We start from the raw sequence: 18,507 nt of genomic DNA on the forward strand, positions 1-18,507 counted from the left end.
GCTGGCGACTGGAGTGATGATACTTGTGTTGCAACGGTGGGGTGGGAATCACTTCAACGGCTACAGCTGCAATCACCTAAGTGGCTTTATTAAAGCTGGTAAATGGTCTGTTCCGTGACTCCTGGGCAGGCGACAACTCGCATTTCTACCTGTCTGGCGGCTAACGCGTTTAACGTTAGGGCCCGGTTATCTGCAGGCCACAGGGACGATGCTCCCTCTCGGGGGACCCTGCCAGGCCGCCTCAGTCGCAGCTCCAGCCGAGCAGCGCGAAGCAGGCAGGGCGGTAGGGCTGGGGACAATCCCGGCCCAGCCCCGCAGACAACATGGGCGCCGCAGCCCGCGCGTCACGGGGCCGCCGCCGCCGCTGCGCTATTGGGCGCGGGGACGGAAGTGACGCAGGCGGGAGCCCGGTGGCGCTGCGTGGCGGTCACCGGCGGAGGGACGATGAATAGCCGGCTGCAGGAGATCCGGGAGCGGCAGAAGCTGCGGCGGCAGCTCCTAGCGCAGCAGGTAGCAGGGCTGGGGCGCTGAGTGGCCTCAGGTTGTTCCTCGCCAGGCCAGGCCAGGCCCCGGCGGCTGGCTCGGGACACACAGGCCCCGCCCTGTCGCCGCGAGGGGGGAGCGGGCGCGCGCCGCCGCAGGTGCCGCCGTCCCGGGAACGGCAGCGGGGAGCGGGCAGGGAGCCCAGGCCGCTCTGCCGGGGTGCTGCGGGCACAGAGCGGCCCCGCTCCGGCACCGCCTGCCCGGCGCGGGGGGGCCCAGACCGCTCTGCCGGGGTGCTGCGGGCACAGAGCGGCCCCGCTCCGGCACCGCCTGCCCGGTGCGGGGGGCCCAGACCGCTCTGCCGGGGTGCTGCGGGCACAGAGCGGCCTTGCTCCGGCACCGCCTGCCCGGCGCGGGGGGCCCAGACCGCTCTGCCGGGGTGCTGCAGTCCCGGCTGCACAGCTGGTGGTTGTCCGGGGCCTACAGCTAGCCTCCGGGAGGGCCCAGTCGGTGGGACGAGGTGTACAGCCTGGCTGATTGCCGCTCGGCCTGGCACCATTTGGGGCGGGTTCAATCGACAGTAACGGCGGCTCGACTTTGTCTTGCTCCTCGTCCAGCTGGGAGCGGAGAACGCGGACAGCATCGGGGCCGTGCTGAACAGTAAAGATGACCAGCGAGAGATTGCCGAGACGAGAGAGCTGTGTAGGTCAGTATGGGGGTGCCGCTCCTGTTAGGGGGTTAGTTAATAGTGACGCAAGGCTGTGAAATGGGGGGAGCAACATTAAGTCCTGCCGCTTCTCTAAACCCCTGCAGCTGGGTGAAAGAAGCGCTCTAATTACTGAAACCTGAACTTTGAATCAGGTGAGGAGGGTTTAGCCATTCACTTGTAAGAGCAATTTGGAAATCAAGGCTAACCTGTTTCTGCTGTTGAAAAGGTACTGTGGAGCAGGACTGAGGGGTGAATTTAAGAGCATGCTACTAGCATTGCCCTAGGGCATTTATACCTTTTGTAAGAGCAATTGCAAGGCAATTAAAAAAGTTCTTGTGGAGCAACAGTGCTTATTAATTCTCATGTGTAACAGCAACTTTCTGGTGTGAAAGATATAGTTATTTGGTTAAAACAAGCTGTGCCTCGCAGAGCAGGACAATGAGGAAGCAGGATGCTTGTTTTCCAGAGTCCTGTCACTAAGAAGTTGTGCTCATCTCAAATATATTGTGAGAGGATCAGTTTCAGAATCACTTCCAAGCTGTGACAGAAACGTGTAGTCAAGGCAAATCATTTGAGACTTGTGATAGGTTCTCTCTGGAGAGAGGAACTGTTAGATGAAGTTTGGTGGGTTTTTTTAATATATTTATAGGGCTGCTTATGATATTTCTGCACCAAATGCAAAACGTAAATATCCTGATGAGGGAGAAGCTGACGAGGAAGAGGTTGAAGAATATAAGGTAAGAAGAAAAGGGATAACTCTGGTGTTCATTAATGTGTGTGTGTGTGTGTGTGTGTATATATGTGTATATATAAAAGGATGTAGGGATAGGGTAAAATGTGTCACTTTGGTGGTATCTCTTTTTATGTCTTCCACTGCAGCAATTTAAGGGAGGTGTCAGAGATGCTAAGTGGCTCTTAGATGTTTCTGAGTTGCATTGAGTTGTACCAGAACCCAGTGTTCCAAAGCTTAATTTAGTGCTGCTTTTAGGAGGAGGCAGGCTTAGGGAGTGGTGATGTCCTGTGGCTGGCTGTCTTGGGTAGGAAGTAGTAAAATGTGTCTGCACTTGGATACACTAGAAAGAACATGGTCAGAGTCTGTCAAAAGGAAAGTTTGCCTTTAACAAGAGACACAGGCCATTGGATGAGCTACAGGGCAGGTGAGGGTGTCTTTCCAGCCTGCCTGTTATGTGCAAAGGAATGCAGTTCTGGAAGAAATAAAGGACTCTAAGAGAATGGAATCATGAGGCTTGGTTTGGGCTGTGCTCTAAGTGTTCAAAATATCCAGGGTGAGTTTGGTCTTTGAAGAGTGAGTGATTGTCCTTTTTTAAAATGCTTATCTGAGAGTTGTGTGACAGCTTTCTTCTTTAATATCTATTGTGACATTTTGGCTGAGAGATGTGGTAGAGAAGCAAGGTGAAACAAAAGCACAGTTACCATATTGCTGTCTTTCTGATCTGCTCTGTGATCGTGTTGCAACATATATCCTCCCTCCCTTTTTTTTTCTTGTCCTAATAGCCTTGCTTCTGTGCTTAAGCAGACTCAAGATGAAATAATGCCATGTCTGCTGTTGTCTTACATACCTAAAAATAGTAAGTTTTTAAATGGGGGGCCTTGGTAGCATTATGTTTGTGTCCAGATTAGAATTTTTCTGTAATGTCAATTTTCTGTCTTACTGAAATATGTGCCAGAACCTTTTTTGATGTTTAGTTTTTCAAGTCTGTCTGTAAGTGGACATCATTTTTAACATGCTGAATGTTTGGTTTGCTGAAGGAGATGCCCAGTATTTAGTCACCATCTCACAGAAGGGATTTGCAGAGTACTTGTGCTGGAATGGGCTGCCCAGGGAGGTGGTGGAGGCACCGTCCCTGGGGGTCTTCAAGAAAAGACTGGCTGAGGCACTTAGTGCCATGGTCTAGTTGATTGGTTAGGGCTGGGTGATAGGTTGGACTGGATGATCTTGGAGGTCTCTTCCAACCTGGTTGATTCTATGATTCATGAAGTTCTTGCATTAGTTACCAGTTCATAGTAGTTTCTTTTACTTCCTCATAAGTGGTTAAGTAACTTATCTTCTGTGAAATAACACATGGATAAGTCACTCCAGTTGGCAAAACACATGAATCTTATCATTAACATTTTCTTCACTGGCATGGAGAAGACTTACTTTGAACTGGGCTGTAACCACTTGCAAGTGGCCAGTCTTGTGATGTTGTTGAAATTGAGGAATAATTTCATAATACTGGTTTGGACCAGCTTCAGTTGAACACATTAATAGATGTAAGAAACTTGAAACCCTCAAGTAGAACTTCCAGAGTGGTCATCAGCTGTTTTCTGTAGGCATTGCTAATTCCATGTTGGCAAGGAGATAAGAACTTTGTAAAAAACCCATCTGTATTTATGTAACGTTTCCCTTAGTACTCTGAGCCTGTTTAAATTTAGTCTTGTAATGTGAACTGATACAAAAAGAAAGGATAGCAAGTCCTATAGGACTGTGCATCATACTCCTTAGATAAAAGTAATAACATACTTGAATGTTAGTCTGAGGACTTGAAGGCCTCTAAATAAATGTGGTTGTAGTTTCTAGTGTTCCAGGTGGAAGGTGAAATGAGCTGATGACACCTAAATGCCTTATGCTGATGTTTGGAGAGAAGGCTGAACAGTGATGTTAACTTTCTCATTATGGGACAGTGAGCACAGGTTTTGAGTTGAAAGATTAAATACATTAATCTTCCCTTTAGGAACATCTCATGCAAAAACAGTGTTGGGTTTTGTGGCTTTGTTTTGGTTTTTGATTGTGTTTTGTGCAGTAAGCATAAATAAATAGTGATTCTATAGTAAGCATCAGGCTGATATAACAACAGAGGAGCAAGGCTGCTTGACTTCCGTTTTGGGGCCTGGCTGCATTGCAAACCACAGAGTTGGGAGATATGAGAATGGCATTAATGTGGGAATACATTAAAGGCAAAATGAGTAATGGATGTTTCAAGGTCAGAAAGCTGAGTTGTGGTTCTAAAGAAATTCGGTTATGCTCTTGGTTTTATGGACCTGTGACAGGTACATATTAGGGTTAGTTTTGCTCCTTACTCTGTATTTGGAAGTGACTATCTCTGCCTTTGCCAGGTGTTTTGTAGACTGCTGAGAGCTGTGATTGTTGCTCCTCCCCTTCCCTAGGTACATTTACTCAATTGTTTGAACCTGTGTGTCTGGTATCAGCAGTGTTTTCTGGCAAAGACTGCTGGAGTTCTAACTTTGTTTGAAGTGCAGAACCACCTGTGGTTCAAATTAGCTGTCTGCCAGCCTAATTTGGGGCAGCCCTGCTGTGCTTTGTTTCTGCAAGAGGTGGCCTGCAAGCTTGGAGTGCTTCCATGCCATTGTTCTGGAGTCTGGAAACATCTTCCTTGGCTTAGTCATGTAACTGCTTAATTTCTAGTCATTTGTAAAACTGTATGCATGAATATTAGTGTTAATTTCATTCTGTCTCTGCTTTGGCTGTGCTTTTTTTTCTCCCTTTGAAAGTTGGTGGTGTGGGCTCTCTGTCACAACATGACCTTTTGGAAAGTCTCTTTATGAAGGTATAAAGAGAACTGGGATGACTGAGAAACAAGTATCTGACAGGTGCTTAGGTGTAGCATGTGTTGTTTCTGCAAAGAAAATGATAACAAATGTGTATAGAAAGGATGGCTTCAGCTTCTGAGGTTGGAACAGAAGAGATGATTGAGTGGATATAAATATTCAGAGATTCTGCTACAGAGGAACTTTAGCAAAATGTGTCATTTCCTCTAGTCAAAGGAGTGGAATTTTTGGAGGGACACAGTTTTGAAGTTCACAGTACCTTGTGAAGCACTGCCTACACTGTCAGGATCTAGGGGTTTTGACTTTATTCTTTAGAGGCCTTTCTCAGTAACACTTCCCTCGTTAATAAGAGGCAGACCTTTTTGGGATAGGTAATTTTTTCTCCCCTCCAAAACTGGAGTTGGCTCTGTTCATGATCTGCTGTTTGTTGAGAGCCTGCTTCTTTCTTAAAGAAACAGAAACATAATGAAAGAAACACCATGATCTTGTGTACTTAACATCTCCTTTGTTTCCAAGGATGAAGTAGAGCTGCAGCAAGATGAAGAGAACCTGCCCTATGAAGAAGAGATTTATAAAGACTCCAGCACCTTTCTTAAGGTGAGATGTTTTTGCATTTAAACCTGCAGTCAAAGCTGGCATAGCTATGTTAAACTATTTCTGTGAGTCACAGAATCATTAAGGTCAGAAAAGACCTCTAAGATCATCAGGTCCAACTGATGGTGTTTGAAATACAGCCTTTAAAGGCTGAAGTGACTGACTGGAGTCCATAAGTATGGAAGTTTCTTGTGAGAGATCTGGCAGTAACTTGCATTTACACTGATCTGACTAAAGATCTGTGTCAGCTTACAAAGAGCTGTAGTAGTGGTGGACCTGATTTGGAACTAAAATCACAATGATTTGGCTAATGTAGCTTATAGACACATGTTAAAAATTATCAAGAAATAACCTTACTTTCTTGTTTGTCAAACTAACATGCAGTGTTTGTACATGTCCAGTTATCTTCCTTTTGCTTCCACCAAACTCCCTCTTGTTCTCCAGGGCACTCAGAGCTTAAATCCGCACAATGATTACTGCCAACACTTTGTGGACACAGGACACAGGCCCCAGAACTTCATCAGAGATGTTGGTAAGTCATAGTCAGTAACTGTTTGAAGGTGACTCACTGTATTTGGTAGCATATTTTCCTTGCCTTTTTTCATTCCTTACACTTCCTGGGAAATGCAGATACTCCTAGCTTTGTGTCACTGGACTCTCCTGGATATACATGTAAGGTGTCAAGTATGGGAAACAGTGAAGTAGTTAAATAATGTTTACCAGCTCAGTTATGCAGCTCCTGACAGCTCGTAGGCAGGCCCAACACTGAAACTAGTTTAGAGGATGTTACTTTTTGAGTTTACATTTGTCCAGCCATTACTGAACTTGGAATCTTACTTTGTTAGGCCTGAGTTTAATCTTCTTAAACTAAGGTACGGTTTAGTCCGAACAGGTGCCTGGTAGTGGATGGTTTTAAAATAAGCAAGACAGCTCCCTCTGCAGTTTTCTGCAGCACTTGTCTGTGTTTTATCAAGCTGAATCTTGTCAGGACAAGGGTGTTGTGTTTATAGATGCCAGCCCAAGGTGGTTTTATTTGCCTGTTGAGGCAGTGTACTCTGTTTCTTCTCTACATTTTGTGAACGCTTCTGAGAAACACAGTTGGATGTTGAGTATGAAAAAGAGTTGCTTTGAGTCAGTTGCATCTTTGTCTGCAGAACATCTGGGCTTCACTTCTCTGCTGCATAAAGAATTGAGGAGGGACAGAACAGCTTGTTACACGAGTCAGCAGCAGTTAGTCTGGACCCCTCATGAGAGATGAGGTGTGTCAAGTCACATACTGGTCAGCATTCATTTTCAGTGGGGTGACCCAAACTCTGCTTTAACTGCAGCTTCCTAACTGAATGTGAACCATAGAGAAGTAGTGGTTCCAGAACACCCAGTTACAGCTCTTCGATGTTGCTGTTGGAAGAGGGGGGAGAGACCTGTGGGGTTTGTTTTGGTTGGTTTGTTTGTTTTTGTTGTAAGATTTTGTCTTTAAAAAGCAGCTGAAGTCATCCCAATTGAAAATTCTTTTATATCTGTTGCTTAGCTGCTGTTAAGTGCTTCCATTTCTGCCTTGCACTGGCTAGAAGCAGCACAGCAGTGGAAATCCCAGCACTGGTGTTTTTAAGATGTTACATGTTTAAGCAAAAGCATGACAATAATCTTTGGGTGTTAGGTACATGTAATAAGAGATAATAAGGTTAGATGCCAAAGAGCTTACTTTTGCCAGTGTGATCTAGGGTTGGGAGTTCAGAAGGTTAGATCAAAGTAGGGAGAGGGATGAAGGCTTGTGGGTTTGAGTGGATTTTTTTGTCCCCCGTGGTTGGGACCATTTAAAATTCTAAATTAACATGAAGCTTTGTAAATAACTCCCAGTAGAATTGAACAGATACTGTTAGAGAGGTAGGAATGATACCTTTGATTTGCACTGAGCCTACTGCTACTAGTAACAAAAAGCTAATGTCAGTACTTACTTTTCGAAGGGGGGAAGTAAGTCTGCCTGTTTTTTTGTTTTTAAAGTTAGCTGCAGAAAACCTAATTCTCCCTTCTGCATTCTGTGCATGTGAAATATTTGAAAATTAGCATCACAGAGCTAAATCTAGGAACACAACAAATAAATACACATGTATTCAAATCTTCATGATTGACAGCAGTGTGCCAGATCTCAGTGTAAGGGATGCCCCAGGGAGCCACCCATAACCCCAGCTGCTGCCTTAGAAATCCTTTCCAAAGCTTAAGTGTAGTCTCTAAGTGAATGTCAGTTAGATCTGAGTGTAATCTTAGGGGAGGGATTATAAAATAACTTTCATCATTCTGGCACTTTCAGTTTAAATGAAAGTTTGTTTCCTCCTGGAAAAAGGAATTGTGAACTCCTGAACACTGTAGTGCTCTGGAGAAGATTAAAGTCAGTAGCAGCCCTAATTCACTGAGCTAAGGGAGGAAGCTTTTCTGAAGCACCGAATAGGTAACTGCTGTGAAGGGTTTGTGGTAACAAAAATTGAGACTAAGTATTAACATTTGGACCCACTCAGAATACTGGACAATGCTTAATTGATACAGATTTACTCTCCAGTAGTTGTTAACTTCATGTTTTCTTCCTCTTAGGCTTAGCAGATAGGTTTGAAGAATATCCAAAACTTAGAGAGCTCATCAGATTGAAGGATGAGCTGATATCTAAATCTAACACTCCTCCCATGTAAGTGTTCTTATGAAAAATGCCTTTCTTCTCCAGAGATGTTTAAGGTTGGCTGTCTGCTTTGCAAATCTCTCTTTAGCACCTGCTCAGAATTTACATTTTCTGTTTCTCTTTGTATATGCAAATTCATCAGTCAAAACTTCAGAAGCAAATCAGTTTAGTTTTGTTAATGTAGATGCTTAATTTGGTATATAAACTAGACTTTTCTTTCCAATGTGTGTGATTTGATTTTTAAGACCAAATTGCCAACTGATAGGACTGCAGGTGTTAATTCAGGAACTGAAAGAACATTGGTTGTGATTCTCATGATATGTGCAGTTTACAGTAGCAAAAAAGCTTGGGAAAATGCCTTTTAATATAACCTTAGTTAATCTTGAAACAGATTTACTTTTCAGCTGTTCTCTTAGTGCCTGTCAAGCACATGTCATTTTGCAGCTCAAGTTTATACTGGCTGGACATGATTTGTCTTAACTTAGAGCTTTTGCTGAGCATCAAACACAATATGGACATGCAGTGTGGTGCTCCCAGGAGTTTGAACCTATCTGAATGTGAAGCTAATGCCTTTAATGTGCTGTAGTCCTAATCTGTGCCAAGTAAACCATCATTGTTCCATTATGGTCACAAGAAAACTGCAGTAGTAGTCTGAACAGCTGGGCTATAGGCTGCAAACCTCAGCTGGCTGTTTTGAAGGTAGATGGATTTGGGCATCCTAAAGCACCAAAAGGGGAAAGACAGGCAAACACTGCCTTCTGGTAAGACCAAATACACTTTTGGAATAGCAGTCTCTTCCATACACTTTCTTAGGAAGGGGTTATTGGTGGTCTGCCAATCACTTTTTTAAGGTTAAAGTTCCTGATAGGGGAGCAATGTAATTTTGTTGGTAGTGCTGCATCAGTGGTGGGAGGTGTGGAGGCCAATTGTAAGGGAGCACTTGAATGTATTTAATCCAGTCAGTGTGTGGGGTTATTGTTAGAGTTCTGCTGTATGAAATAAGCACGTTTCTAACATTCAGAATCCCCTACACACACCACCTAACCACTCGCGGTTCTGAACGTGTGCTGCTTTCCCAAAGTGAAGCAAACCTGAAGTCTGTCAGCCAAGCAGAGTGCTTGTTTTTTAAGTGATGATGTTTTCTCCTATATAGTTCATGCATCTATAGAAAATTCAGTGATTCTGTACTAGATACTGCAATACAGTCTGAGTGGGCATCTGTTCCCTGCTTGCTAAATTAGAATCCTAATAACTCCTCTGGATAAAGAGTACTTTAAAAGCAGCTCGGTGCTGCTGCATTAGATGAGGCTAGGTGAGAGTGCATTGGACATCTCCTGGGTTAGGTGCGTCTGAGCTGCATGAGCCACACAGGAGACAGCTCTTGACTGGCCACACGAGTGCTATGTAGAGCATAATCTTCAATCCACTGCTATAACTTGTCCAAGCCGTCTGTCATCTTCCATCTAAACAGGTACTTGCAGGCAGACTTGGAAGCTTTTGACATTAGGGAACTGAATTCCAAGTTTGATGTGATTCTCCTGGAACCACCACTGGAAGAGTACTACCGAGAGACTGGCATTACTGCCAATGAAAAGTGCTGGACCTGGGATGATGTAAGTTTTCTGGCTCTGAAAAGGTTTTCTTACATCTAATGTAGGCAAATAGAGGATTTAACTCAACATCAAAATGTTTTAGAGATGTGTTCTAAGGAAAAGTGGGGTTTTTTTTTGTTTTTACTGAAACTAAGCTTTATGTTTGTATACATGCCTACACTGTGTGGTAAAAGGTTGTATTTTGAAGAGTATAATGGATTAGATATATGTTTTTGTTCTCCCTGAGCCTAGTCAAAACTTCAGTCTAACAATAGTGGGATTTCTCCCTGCCTTCACATTCCATAAGTTCCCACCCCGTGTTTCTTGCTGTTGAAATTCAGAATATTCATTGTAAATATTCTTTTGTATCTTGAAATTTTCAAAGACATTTTTAAGGTATGCCTTTTAATTTACTGGGCTTCAGTCAGAAAAGTAGGTGATTGTGCTTCACTGGCATACCTCCTTTCTCCAGGTATTGATTGGGTAGGAAATGTTAATCAAAACACTTGTCATCAAGCACAGTAGTTGATGACACACAGCTTGCCCTGGCTTTCAAGAGTGAATGGCATAATTCTCCAGGTGGGGGGTTGGCCTCTTCTCCCAGGCAACCAGCAACAGAACACGGGGACACAGTCTCAAGTTGTGCCGTGGGAAGTATAGGCTGGATGTTAGGAGGAAGTTCTTCCCAGAGAGAGTGATTGGCATTGGAATGGGCTGCCCAGGGAGGTGGTGGAGTCACCGTCCCTGGAGGTGTTCAAGCAAAGCCTGGCTGAGGCACTTGGTGCCATGGTCTAGTTGACTGGCTAGGGCTGGGTGCTAGGTTGGCGTGGATGATCTTGGAGGTCTCTTCCAACCTGGTTGATTCTATGATTCTCAGTTGAGCACCAAGTAAAACTTGTAATGCTAATGCCAAATTGCAGTGAATTTGCTCATTTAAAACTCGCCAAGAAATCCTTAACACAATCAAACATCACCACTCTCACAACAAACCAGACAGTCTGTAGTAAAGAGGAGTAGTTGAGCTTTGCATAACCATGTCAGGAATTCTTAGGTTCAGGCCTCTGAGTGTGAACATGCAGCTAATCCCTGTTCTTTAGAGAGACTACTTCAAAGGAACACAGGACCATGTCTGTGTTAGCAGCGAACTGGTCCTAGCAGGAGTGACTGGGTTATGGATGAGATTTTGTGTTCTATGCAGGTTAGGCCAGGGAGATGTTGGTGTTACTTTAGATTTAGTTCGTCCTTGAGCTGAAACCTGCACACAAGTAACATCAGAAGTGAATCAAAGTAAAGGCTTATGGGAACAAAAGAAAATTCAGCCTACCTTTAAGGAACAAATTTGAAAACAAAGGCGTTTTTGTGTCTGTGATAAGAGACTGGGTAACTGTGTTACCATAGAATAGATAGCTTCCGTGTTAGCCTTCAGTTACAGCCAGTAAAAATGATGCCTGGCAGCACTGCCTGGGGAAAAAACATTCTGTCCTAACAGAACTGTTAGTGCTGGAGGCAGGAGCCATCCTGTTATCTTAGCTGGGAGTTATGTTCCCTTAGAATGGCTTCTGCTGCCTTATTTCTCTTCACAGCAGCACAGAATGAAGCCTGATTTGATGTGATGGCAAGTTACAGATGAGTCTTTTCAACTTGTAATGAGTAACAGATGCTTTGCATCTGAAGTTATTTCATCCTGAATGTTACTCATTTGTCATTGTTGAACTGCTGTCCTGATAAATTCTTGTTGGCTTTTTTCCTTGAAGTGAAAATGGAGATAATGCCTTTCCTGTATGGAAATAGGAAATAAGCTGGGATTTTTATGGGGTGACTTCAGAAAATTAGCTCAAGGTCCAAAAAGAAACAGAGCACTGTTGCTCTGCTCTGTTGTTGTATCATTTTCCTACCAATCAAATGACAAAAGAAGTGGAGGTGGAAATCACATAAGTGTTCCCTTCCAGTTGAAACCTGGACAGGGTTGTATTGGTGTTTTTAAGTCTAGAATTTTCTGTAGAGATAGAATTACAGATAGAATTATAAAAAACAATTACACTGGTTATCAGCTGTGCTCTTAGGTAGTGATAAAGTGGCTTACACAACAGACTCTCTGGAAAACAATTCTAAAGGCACGGCCTTGAGTGGTATAGAGACTGACTTCTGTAATAGAAGTGCTTCCTGATGGCTTCTGGAATAATGCTTCAGAACTTACTAAATATTCTTCCTGATATGATTTGTATTTAATACAGAAACACTTTTATTACTGTTATTTTTACTAGATCATGAAATTGGAAATTGAAGAGATTGCAGCCTCAAGGTCATTTGTGTTCCTGTGGTGTGGCTCAGGCGAGGGTCTGGATCTTGGCCGAGTGGTAAGATGATGTTTTAATTTAGTTTAGCAGGGACAGGCCTAGAAGTATTTTGTCATTGACAAAATGTATAGAATTCTCAGCTTTAACTGCTGAGTGATGTTTCGTTACCTTGGTAGAGGATACAGGATTTTGAATGGATTAAATAAGTGTATCTGGCATTCACTGCTTGGATGAGTGCTGGATTTGAGATACGGTGCTGAGTATGAGGAAGCGTGGTTCTACAGAGTTTAGGAAGCTCTGCTGCTGCTTTGGTTTTGCTGTTGCCATGTTGAGTTTTATACAGTCACATTTTCTATCTTTTTAAAATGGAATTATTGATAGTTTTCTGCCAAAAATGCTCATGCTAATAGAAAGGTGCTGCTATTCATAAAGTAAGATAAAATCGTGTGTGTAGCACTGCTTATTTCCAGACAACACCCAGAGTTTAAGTAGGTTTAATCCCAGTGAGCTCTACAAAGTTTTATGACCCTGTAGGGTTTCAGAGTATTCTTTCTGTGTGCCAGGGTAGCCCTGCTTGTGTTGGGGGGTGGTGTGGGGTGTGTGTGAAAGAAGAATTTCCAGTTAGCTCTTGCACAGCTGAAACATTCTATGCTTAGTTTGAGCAGTGCTTTCTATTGAAACAGTATGGCCTTTGTTAGAGGACCACATGTGGCTGCTATTCTGTTTGCTTTATCTGCTGCTCATTCTGAGGTTGGTTAAAGTAACTGTTCAGAGACTTTGATTTTGGTCACAGACACATGTGTGGTGTCTGGGCAGCTCCTGAACACAGCAACAGCCAAAGGAGCTTAAGGTCCAGTTTCCTCCCTTTCCCGCACTATGCTCAACAGGAGTTAAGAACTAAAGAGTCATCTAAGTTTGGGGTGTGTTTTGGTGGCGTTTTTTGGTCTAGTTTTGTTTGTAGGGTTTTTGTTGGGTGTTTTTTCAGATATAGAGAGAAAACACAAAATGGTAGCAGTGGCTTTTGGCTGTTTGTCTTCTTGGTTGTAGAACTCTGTGTTGAGGTGAAAAGCCACCACAGTGCAGGTATTAGTGGAGACAAGGACAAGGCAGCTGTTGTCATTTTGTTCAGGCTGATTTTGATTAAATTTCAGTGTCACTAGGTAGAAGTGAGTGCAGAGTGCAATTAAAAAGATATGAAAAAGAGTGATACACAGACAAGTTGATGAGAAGCTGGACATGAGCCAACAGTGTGTACTCACAAGCCCAGGTGGCCAGTGGCATCCTGGGCTGCATCAAAAGAAGCAATGGTTTGAGATTAAGATGAGATTTAGATTGGATGTTTGGAACAAGTTTTTTACCATGAAGGTAGTGGAACACTGGAACAGGTTGCCTAGGGAGGTAGCTGAGGCCTCATCCCTGGAGATACTCAAGGTCAGGCTCTACAAGGCTTTGAGCAACCTACTTTAGTGGAGGATGTCCCTGTTGACTGCAAGGGAGTTGAACTAGATGATCTTTGAAGATCCCTTCCAACCCAAACCATTCAGTGGTTTTATGCATGCAGGGGTTTGGACACCTCGACAGAGCATAATATATTCATGCCAGTAAACTCTTGTTTCCTTCATCTGCAACAAATCTGGGGGTTGGACTAGGTGTCTTCTGGAGGTCTCTTCCAAACCATTCTGTGACTATGATATTTCTCTTGTGGCTACAAGTCAAGTACCTACATGAGCATTCAGCTTAGCTTACTTCTGTGTTAGGTTTAGTGTGAACTGTTTTGTCTGTCTGTACCATTTAGTGTCTGCGCAAATGGGGTTACAGAAGATGTGAGGACATCTGTTGGATTAAAACCAATAAGAACAATCCTGGAAAGACCAAGACTCTAGACCCTAAGGCTGTTTTCCAACGAACCAAGGTAAAGGTCTGGCTCAGTTTCTCCTCTAGCCTTGCTCTTTATGCTAATGAAATACCCATTGTCCCACAGGCTGAAGGATTAACTTCTGTCCCCTTCTAGTCAGTATAAGGTAGAGAAATGTCACCTACGCTGAACACTGGTTGGTGAATTTTTATTCTCTACATGTGGTGTGTACTTGAGCCTTGTACAAGTGCAGGAGCCTGAGGAGGGTTGAGATTGACAACAGTAATGAAATGGAAGCTGAATGGACAGTGCTACTGTGTATGGTCATGGTTTTGACCCTGGAGACGTCCCAGGCATGGTAAATAAGCAATTAGTCTACTAGCAAGCTCCTTCCTAGGTTAGAGGAGGAGACTTGCAGGTGGAGGAACACCTATATAATGGAACTTAAACGTGGCAGTAGAATGTGACTAAACTTAATGTCTGTAGAAGTCTTTAAAAGTGTAGATTATGAAGTCCTCTGATCTAAGAGACCACAATGCTATTCGAAGCAATTATAATGTAGGTAGAATGAATAAAGACTTGGGTGGTTGGGTGCACATGAGTGTGACTGTGGCACTTTTACTGAAGACAGAGTTGGCTGACAATAATTTGAAGTGCCGTTAACCTCAGGACTCATTCCATATTCATTAATCATTCATTAGTATTAAACACCCTCAGCCCTGTCTCAGATTTGCCATTTTTTAGGAGTGCAAGCTTCCCTTTCAGATACCTGGAGTCTTTCTTTCCCTTGCATTTACATTAATTTGAAGTTTGTTTGAAAGTGTGTTACACTAGTTATAAATATTGAGAAGTATAAATACTGTATGTTTACTGCATATAGCTTGCAAATACCAGCAGCTCACTCAAGAGGGAGAAGTTGAAACTAACACAGGAGGATCTGGGGAGGACTTTTCGTCTTTGTTTAACAGAGAATAGTTTCTGGGATTAGAGAATTTCTGTTTATTAAGCAAAGGTTGGGCTGAGGTCACTATTCAGGATAAACACTGAAAACTGAGCTAGTTTATCCTGCTATTTAAGCAGCATAAGCCTGTTGTGTAATGTTTATTCACCAGGGATGTAAATGCTGTGTGGCTGTGATCAGGTGTCTAGGTGGATACTTCATTCTCTGCCACCTGTTCTAGAATCTAAGATAGTAATGATTTACAGAAATAAAGTGTTCTAAATAGTTCTTCTAAAGTCTAGATGAGGTTTGGCTTTGAGCAGCTTGTTTTTCTGCCTTTCTCTAGAGCTCATTGTAAGATTTGAAAACTCTAGCTTGGGTGCACTTGATCACTGCATACATTTGGTGGGTCACCTATTCTGCCTTTCATGTTCATTCACTGGCTCTTAAAACTCTCCTCAACAATCTGGAAATGATCATTTTGTCTGCAGCCTTTTCAGAGCCATCTGGTGGTGTTTAGTGAATCAGTGGTTTATGATACTGGGGGAAAATGGCTCATCTGAGCTTAACATTTCCAGAAACAGAACTCTGAAATGAGTATGAGGAACCCTCTGTACATCCTGTACTGATTATGGTGATGTCTCATTCATGGACTCTTTGTACCAGTCACTTAAAATGATCTATGGTGGTTTAGAGGAAAGGAAAGCAGTGCATGTTGCAGTTAAAGAACACTTTGAATGCTGATGGAGTTGGCTGAGGGTGCATTTACAATTCGGTAGTGGTCTGGTTTTACTTGTTTTATATAGTGATACCTTCTAGACAGGTCTGATGGTGAAGGCTGCTTCTGTAACAGAGGTACAAGATGAAGTGTACACCTTGTATTCACTGAGAGCTGTGAAAGTTACTTGTGCGAATAAAGCCAGGATCAGAATGCTGATACAAGCATTGATGACAATCACTTACTCTTGCCAGCACCTTGTTCTTTCTTTTCTTTGTGATGATTTCTCTCCATTTCCAGCTGAAAGCTCTAACATTGCACTAATTGAAGTTATTCAAGTCCAAAACTTCTATTTGAGTTTTACCACTTTACAGCATAGTTCAAGCCAGATATAGCTGATACAGCTTTCAAAAGGCTCTTTTGCTAGTTCTGCTTTGTTTTGTTCTTCACGGTCATGCTTCAGACTTGTCTCTGCAACAGGAGAGGTTTGCCTTGTCTACAACAACTCTAGGTCTGCCTAGAGTTTCTTTCTGTCCATGGTGCTCAAACAGCAGATGTGGGTGCTGCAGCAGCTGTGCAGCATGTGATCGCTGCTGTCTGTGTTGTGTGTTTACAGGAGCACTGCCTCATGGGCATAAAGGGAACTGTGCGTCGCAGCACAGATGGGGACTTCATCCATGCCAATGTTGATATTGACCTGATCATCACAGAAGAGCCTGAAATTGGCAACATAGAAAAACCTGTGGAGATTTTTCACATCATTGAGCATTTCTGCCTTGGACGGAGACGCCTTCATCTCTTTGGAAGGGACAGTACAATTCGACCAGGTAACTTGATTTTTGTCAGATACATACATTGTAATTTAATAACCCTCTTCCATCATCTGAGGGTGCTTGATAGGGGCGCTCTCCTCCTGATCTGGTCACAGAGGGGCTGGGAAGCTTTGCTGGGGTGTAAGAACAGGTAGGAAGGAGGCAGAAAGGGTCTTGTGAAACCACAGAGTGAATGTTCCCATAGCCAGGCATCATTAAAAAAATAAAAGAAGCCTTTGGGAATATTGAACTCGAGTCTGAACTTTTCAGCACCTCTGGCTTTCCTGGAGGTGCCCTTTTCTTTCTGATCAGTGTAGGTTAAGTGTCTGTCCCTATCACTTCAATTACCATTGACTAGGCAAAGGACAAGGCCACTGAAGCGTGATGTTTGCTGACACTGCCTTTGTTCCTCAGGTTGGCTGACTGTGGGACCCACCCTCACTAACAGCAACTTCAATGCAGAAACGTATTCTTCATACTTCACAGCTCCTAACTCCCACCTGACGGGCTGCACTGAGGAGATCGAGAGACTTCGGCCCAAGTCACCACCACCCAAGTCCAAGTCTGATCGGGGTGGTGGTGCTCCCAGGGGAGGAGGGCGAGGAGGAACTTCAGCAGGGCGAGGGGAGAGGGGCAGAGAGAGGAACAGAACTAACTTCCGGGGTGAGAGGGGTGGCTTCAGAGGGGGACGTGGAGGTACCCATAGAGGAGGCTTCCCCACCCGCTGATGACTGTTAGATAATAATTCTTCCCCTAGTCCTATGCCTCCTCTCTGAATCTTTTTCTTAGTCATGATTTTCTAAAGTGAATTATTCTGAGACTGAAGCTAGGTAACTTCTGAAATTTGTTTTTGGTGCAAGCAGTGACAGATACCTGCCTTCCAGTGACCATCCTGGACATCACCTCACCCAGCAGGCAGGTCCTGCAACTGACAGCACTAAGCTTGGCCTCCTGACAGCTGCTCCAAGCAGAGAGCACCCTTGCTTCAAACCATGGGTAGGACTGAAGTGGAGACACTTGCTCTTCCCTTATGAAACTTGCAAGTTGTGGGGCTGCCTTGACTGTCATTTTCTCCAAAACTCGGGTTTCTCTTCCTTCCATGGAGTTTTTGGTTTGGACTGACTTGAATAGTAAGATGGAGTGGGTACAAAATGCAGTTCTGAACTGCATGGCCATAGCAGGCTTACTCACCACAGAAGAGAAAGTGCTGTGTCTATAATGACACCTATTTTATGCTCTCTTAAACCAAGGAGCAAGTTGAATAAATAAAACTATTTTTTTATTACTTGTTTTAACTTTCCCAAATTATTCCTGGGAATAGGGAACAAATTTGTCTTTCATCTGTCCTTCATGCACTCACCTCTCCTGTCTGTAGAGGGAAGAGGGGTAAGTCTGTGCTGTCATGTGGTGTGCTCCATGGAGAGCAAGAAGCTGTGAATCTGTGAGCAGTCCAGAACTTCTGCAGAAGTCTGGACTGCTTCTGGAGCAGGGATTGTCACCATTCACAACAGCCTTGTTCTTTGTTAGGGAAAAGTTTTACTGCGGAGCGGTTGCTGTGTCAGTAGTAGAAAGGGTTCAGCAGATGTCATGTGAGGTGCTGTTCTAAGAGTTCCTGCAACACCCAGCTGGGTAAGGAGGGAACAGACGTTGACTTGGTTGAGGGCCGTTAGGCAAATGGAAATGGACCGTTGGTGGTCAGCTTGAGAGTGCTGTGCGAGAAGGCAGCAGCTTGGTGTAGTGTTTGGTCTTGGCAAACCACGGCTCTGAAGTGCTTGGTCAGTTCTGGGTAGACTGAAGAGAGTTGCTGAAGTCTTAGGTGTTGGAAAACTGGCTTTTAAGTCTCATAATGTTTCACTGTTGAAGCCTAGCTTTTAAACACCTGGCCTGTAAAGCAGTGATTATTAAACTGGTTTATCAAAGCTCATGTTGAAAGATTTTTCTTAATATTTTGTGGGTTTGTTCTCGTTGAGGTTCAGGAATTTGTTTTACTTTGGTTTCCTCCCTCCTGGTGTAAGGAGTAGGCAGGAACTATTCTTCTGGTGCATTCTTTAGGTTCTTGCTCGGAAAGTAAATGTGGGAGAGACATCCTTAGGAAGGTTGCTTTTGTGTCAATGACAAATGGTTTTTTGTTTTTCTCAATTAGTAGAAAATGTTAATCCCTGTTTCTCCCCTTTAATTTTATGTCTGCAGATAGTTCAGTGTGTAGGCAGCTCTTAACAGGTTAGAGGAGACTCAAAGAACTGGTTGAGATGTGCATCTTTTACCAGTT

The 18,507-nt window shown here is 43.6% G+C and overlaps 1 protein-coding gene across 1 annotated transcript; it reads left to right on the forward strand.

Moving 5' to 3' along the window:
• Positions 1-381: 381 nt before the first annotated feature.
• METTL14 (methyltransferase 14, N6-adenosine-methyltransferase non-catalytic subunit) lies at positions 382-17,523 on the forward strand. Its single transcript, XM_064149869.1, has 11 exons — positions 382-510; positions 1,101-1,189; positions 1,842-1,929; positions 5,279-5,359; positions 5,801-5,888; positions 7,943-8,033; positions 9,496-9,637; positions 11,881-11,973; positions 13,709-13,825; positions 16,043-16,253; positions 16,653-17,523. Exons 1-11 carry the CDS (start codon positions 445-447, stop codon positions 16,964-16,966), a joined length of 1,380 nt encoding a protein of 459 aa, XP_064005939.1. The 5' UTR covers positions 382-444; the 3' UTR covers positions 16,967-17,523.
• Positions 17,524-18,507: the final 984 nt, after the last annotated feature.

This window comes from Pogoniulus pusillus, chromosome 10, assembly GCF_015220805.1.
Source record: "Pogoniulus pusillus isolate bPogPus1 chromosome 10, bPogPus1.pri, whole genome shotgun sequence".
NCBI classification, from domain to species: Eukaryota; Metazoa; Chordata; class Aves; order Piciformes; family Lybiidae; genus Pogoniulus; species Pogoniulus pusillus.

Excerpts from the sequence above, each read along its gene's own strand:
- METTL14 (XM_064149869.1), top strand. The coding sequence starts at position 445 with ATGAATAGCCGGCTGCAGGAGATCCGGGAGCGGCAGAAGCTGCGGCGG. Across the intron at positions 13,826-16,042 it reads CTGTTTTCCAACGAACCAAG|GAGCACTGCCTCATGGGCAT; the intron begins GTAAAGGTCTGG and ends GTGTGTTTACAG. Across the intron at positions 16,254-16,652 it reads GGACAGTACAATTCGACCAG|GTTGGCTGACTGTGGGACCC; the intron begins GTAACTTGATTT and ends TTTGTTCCTCAG.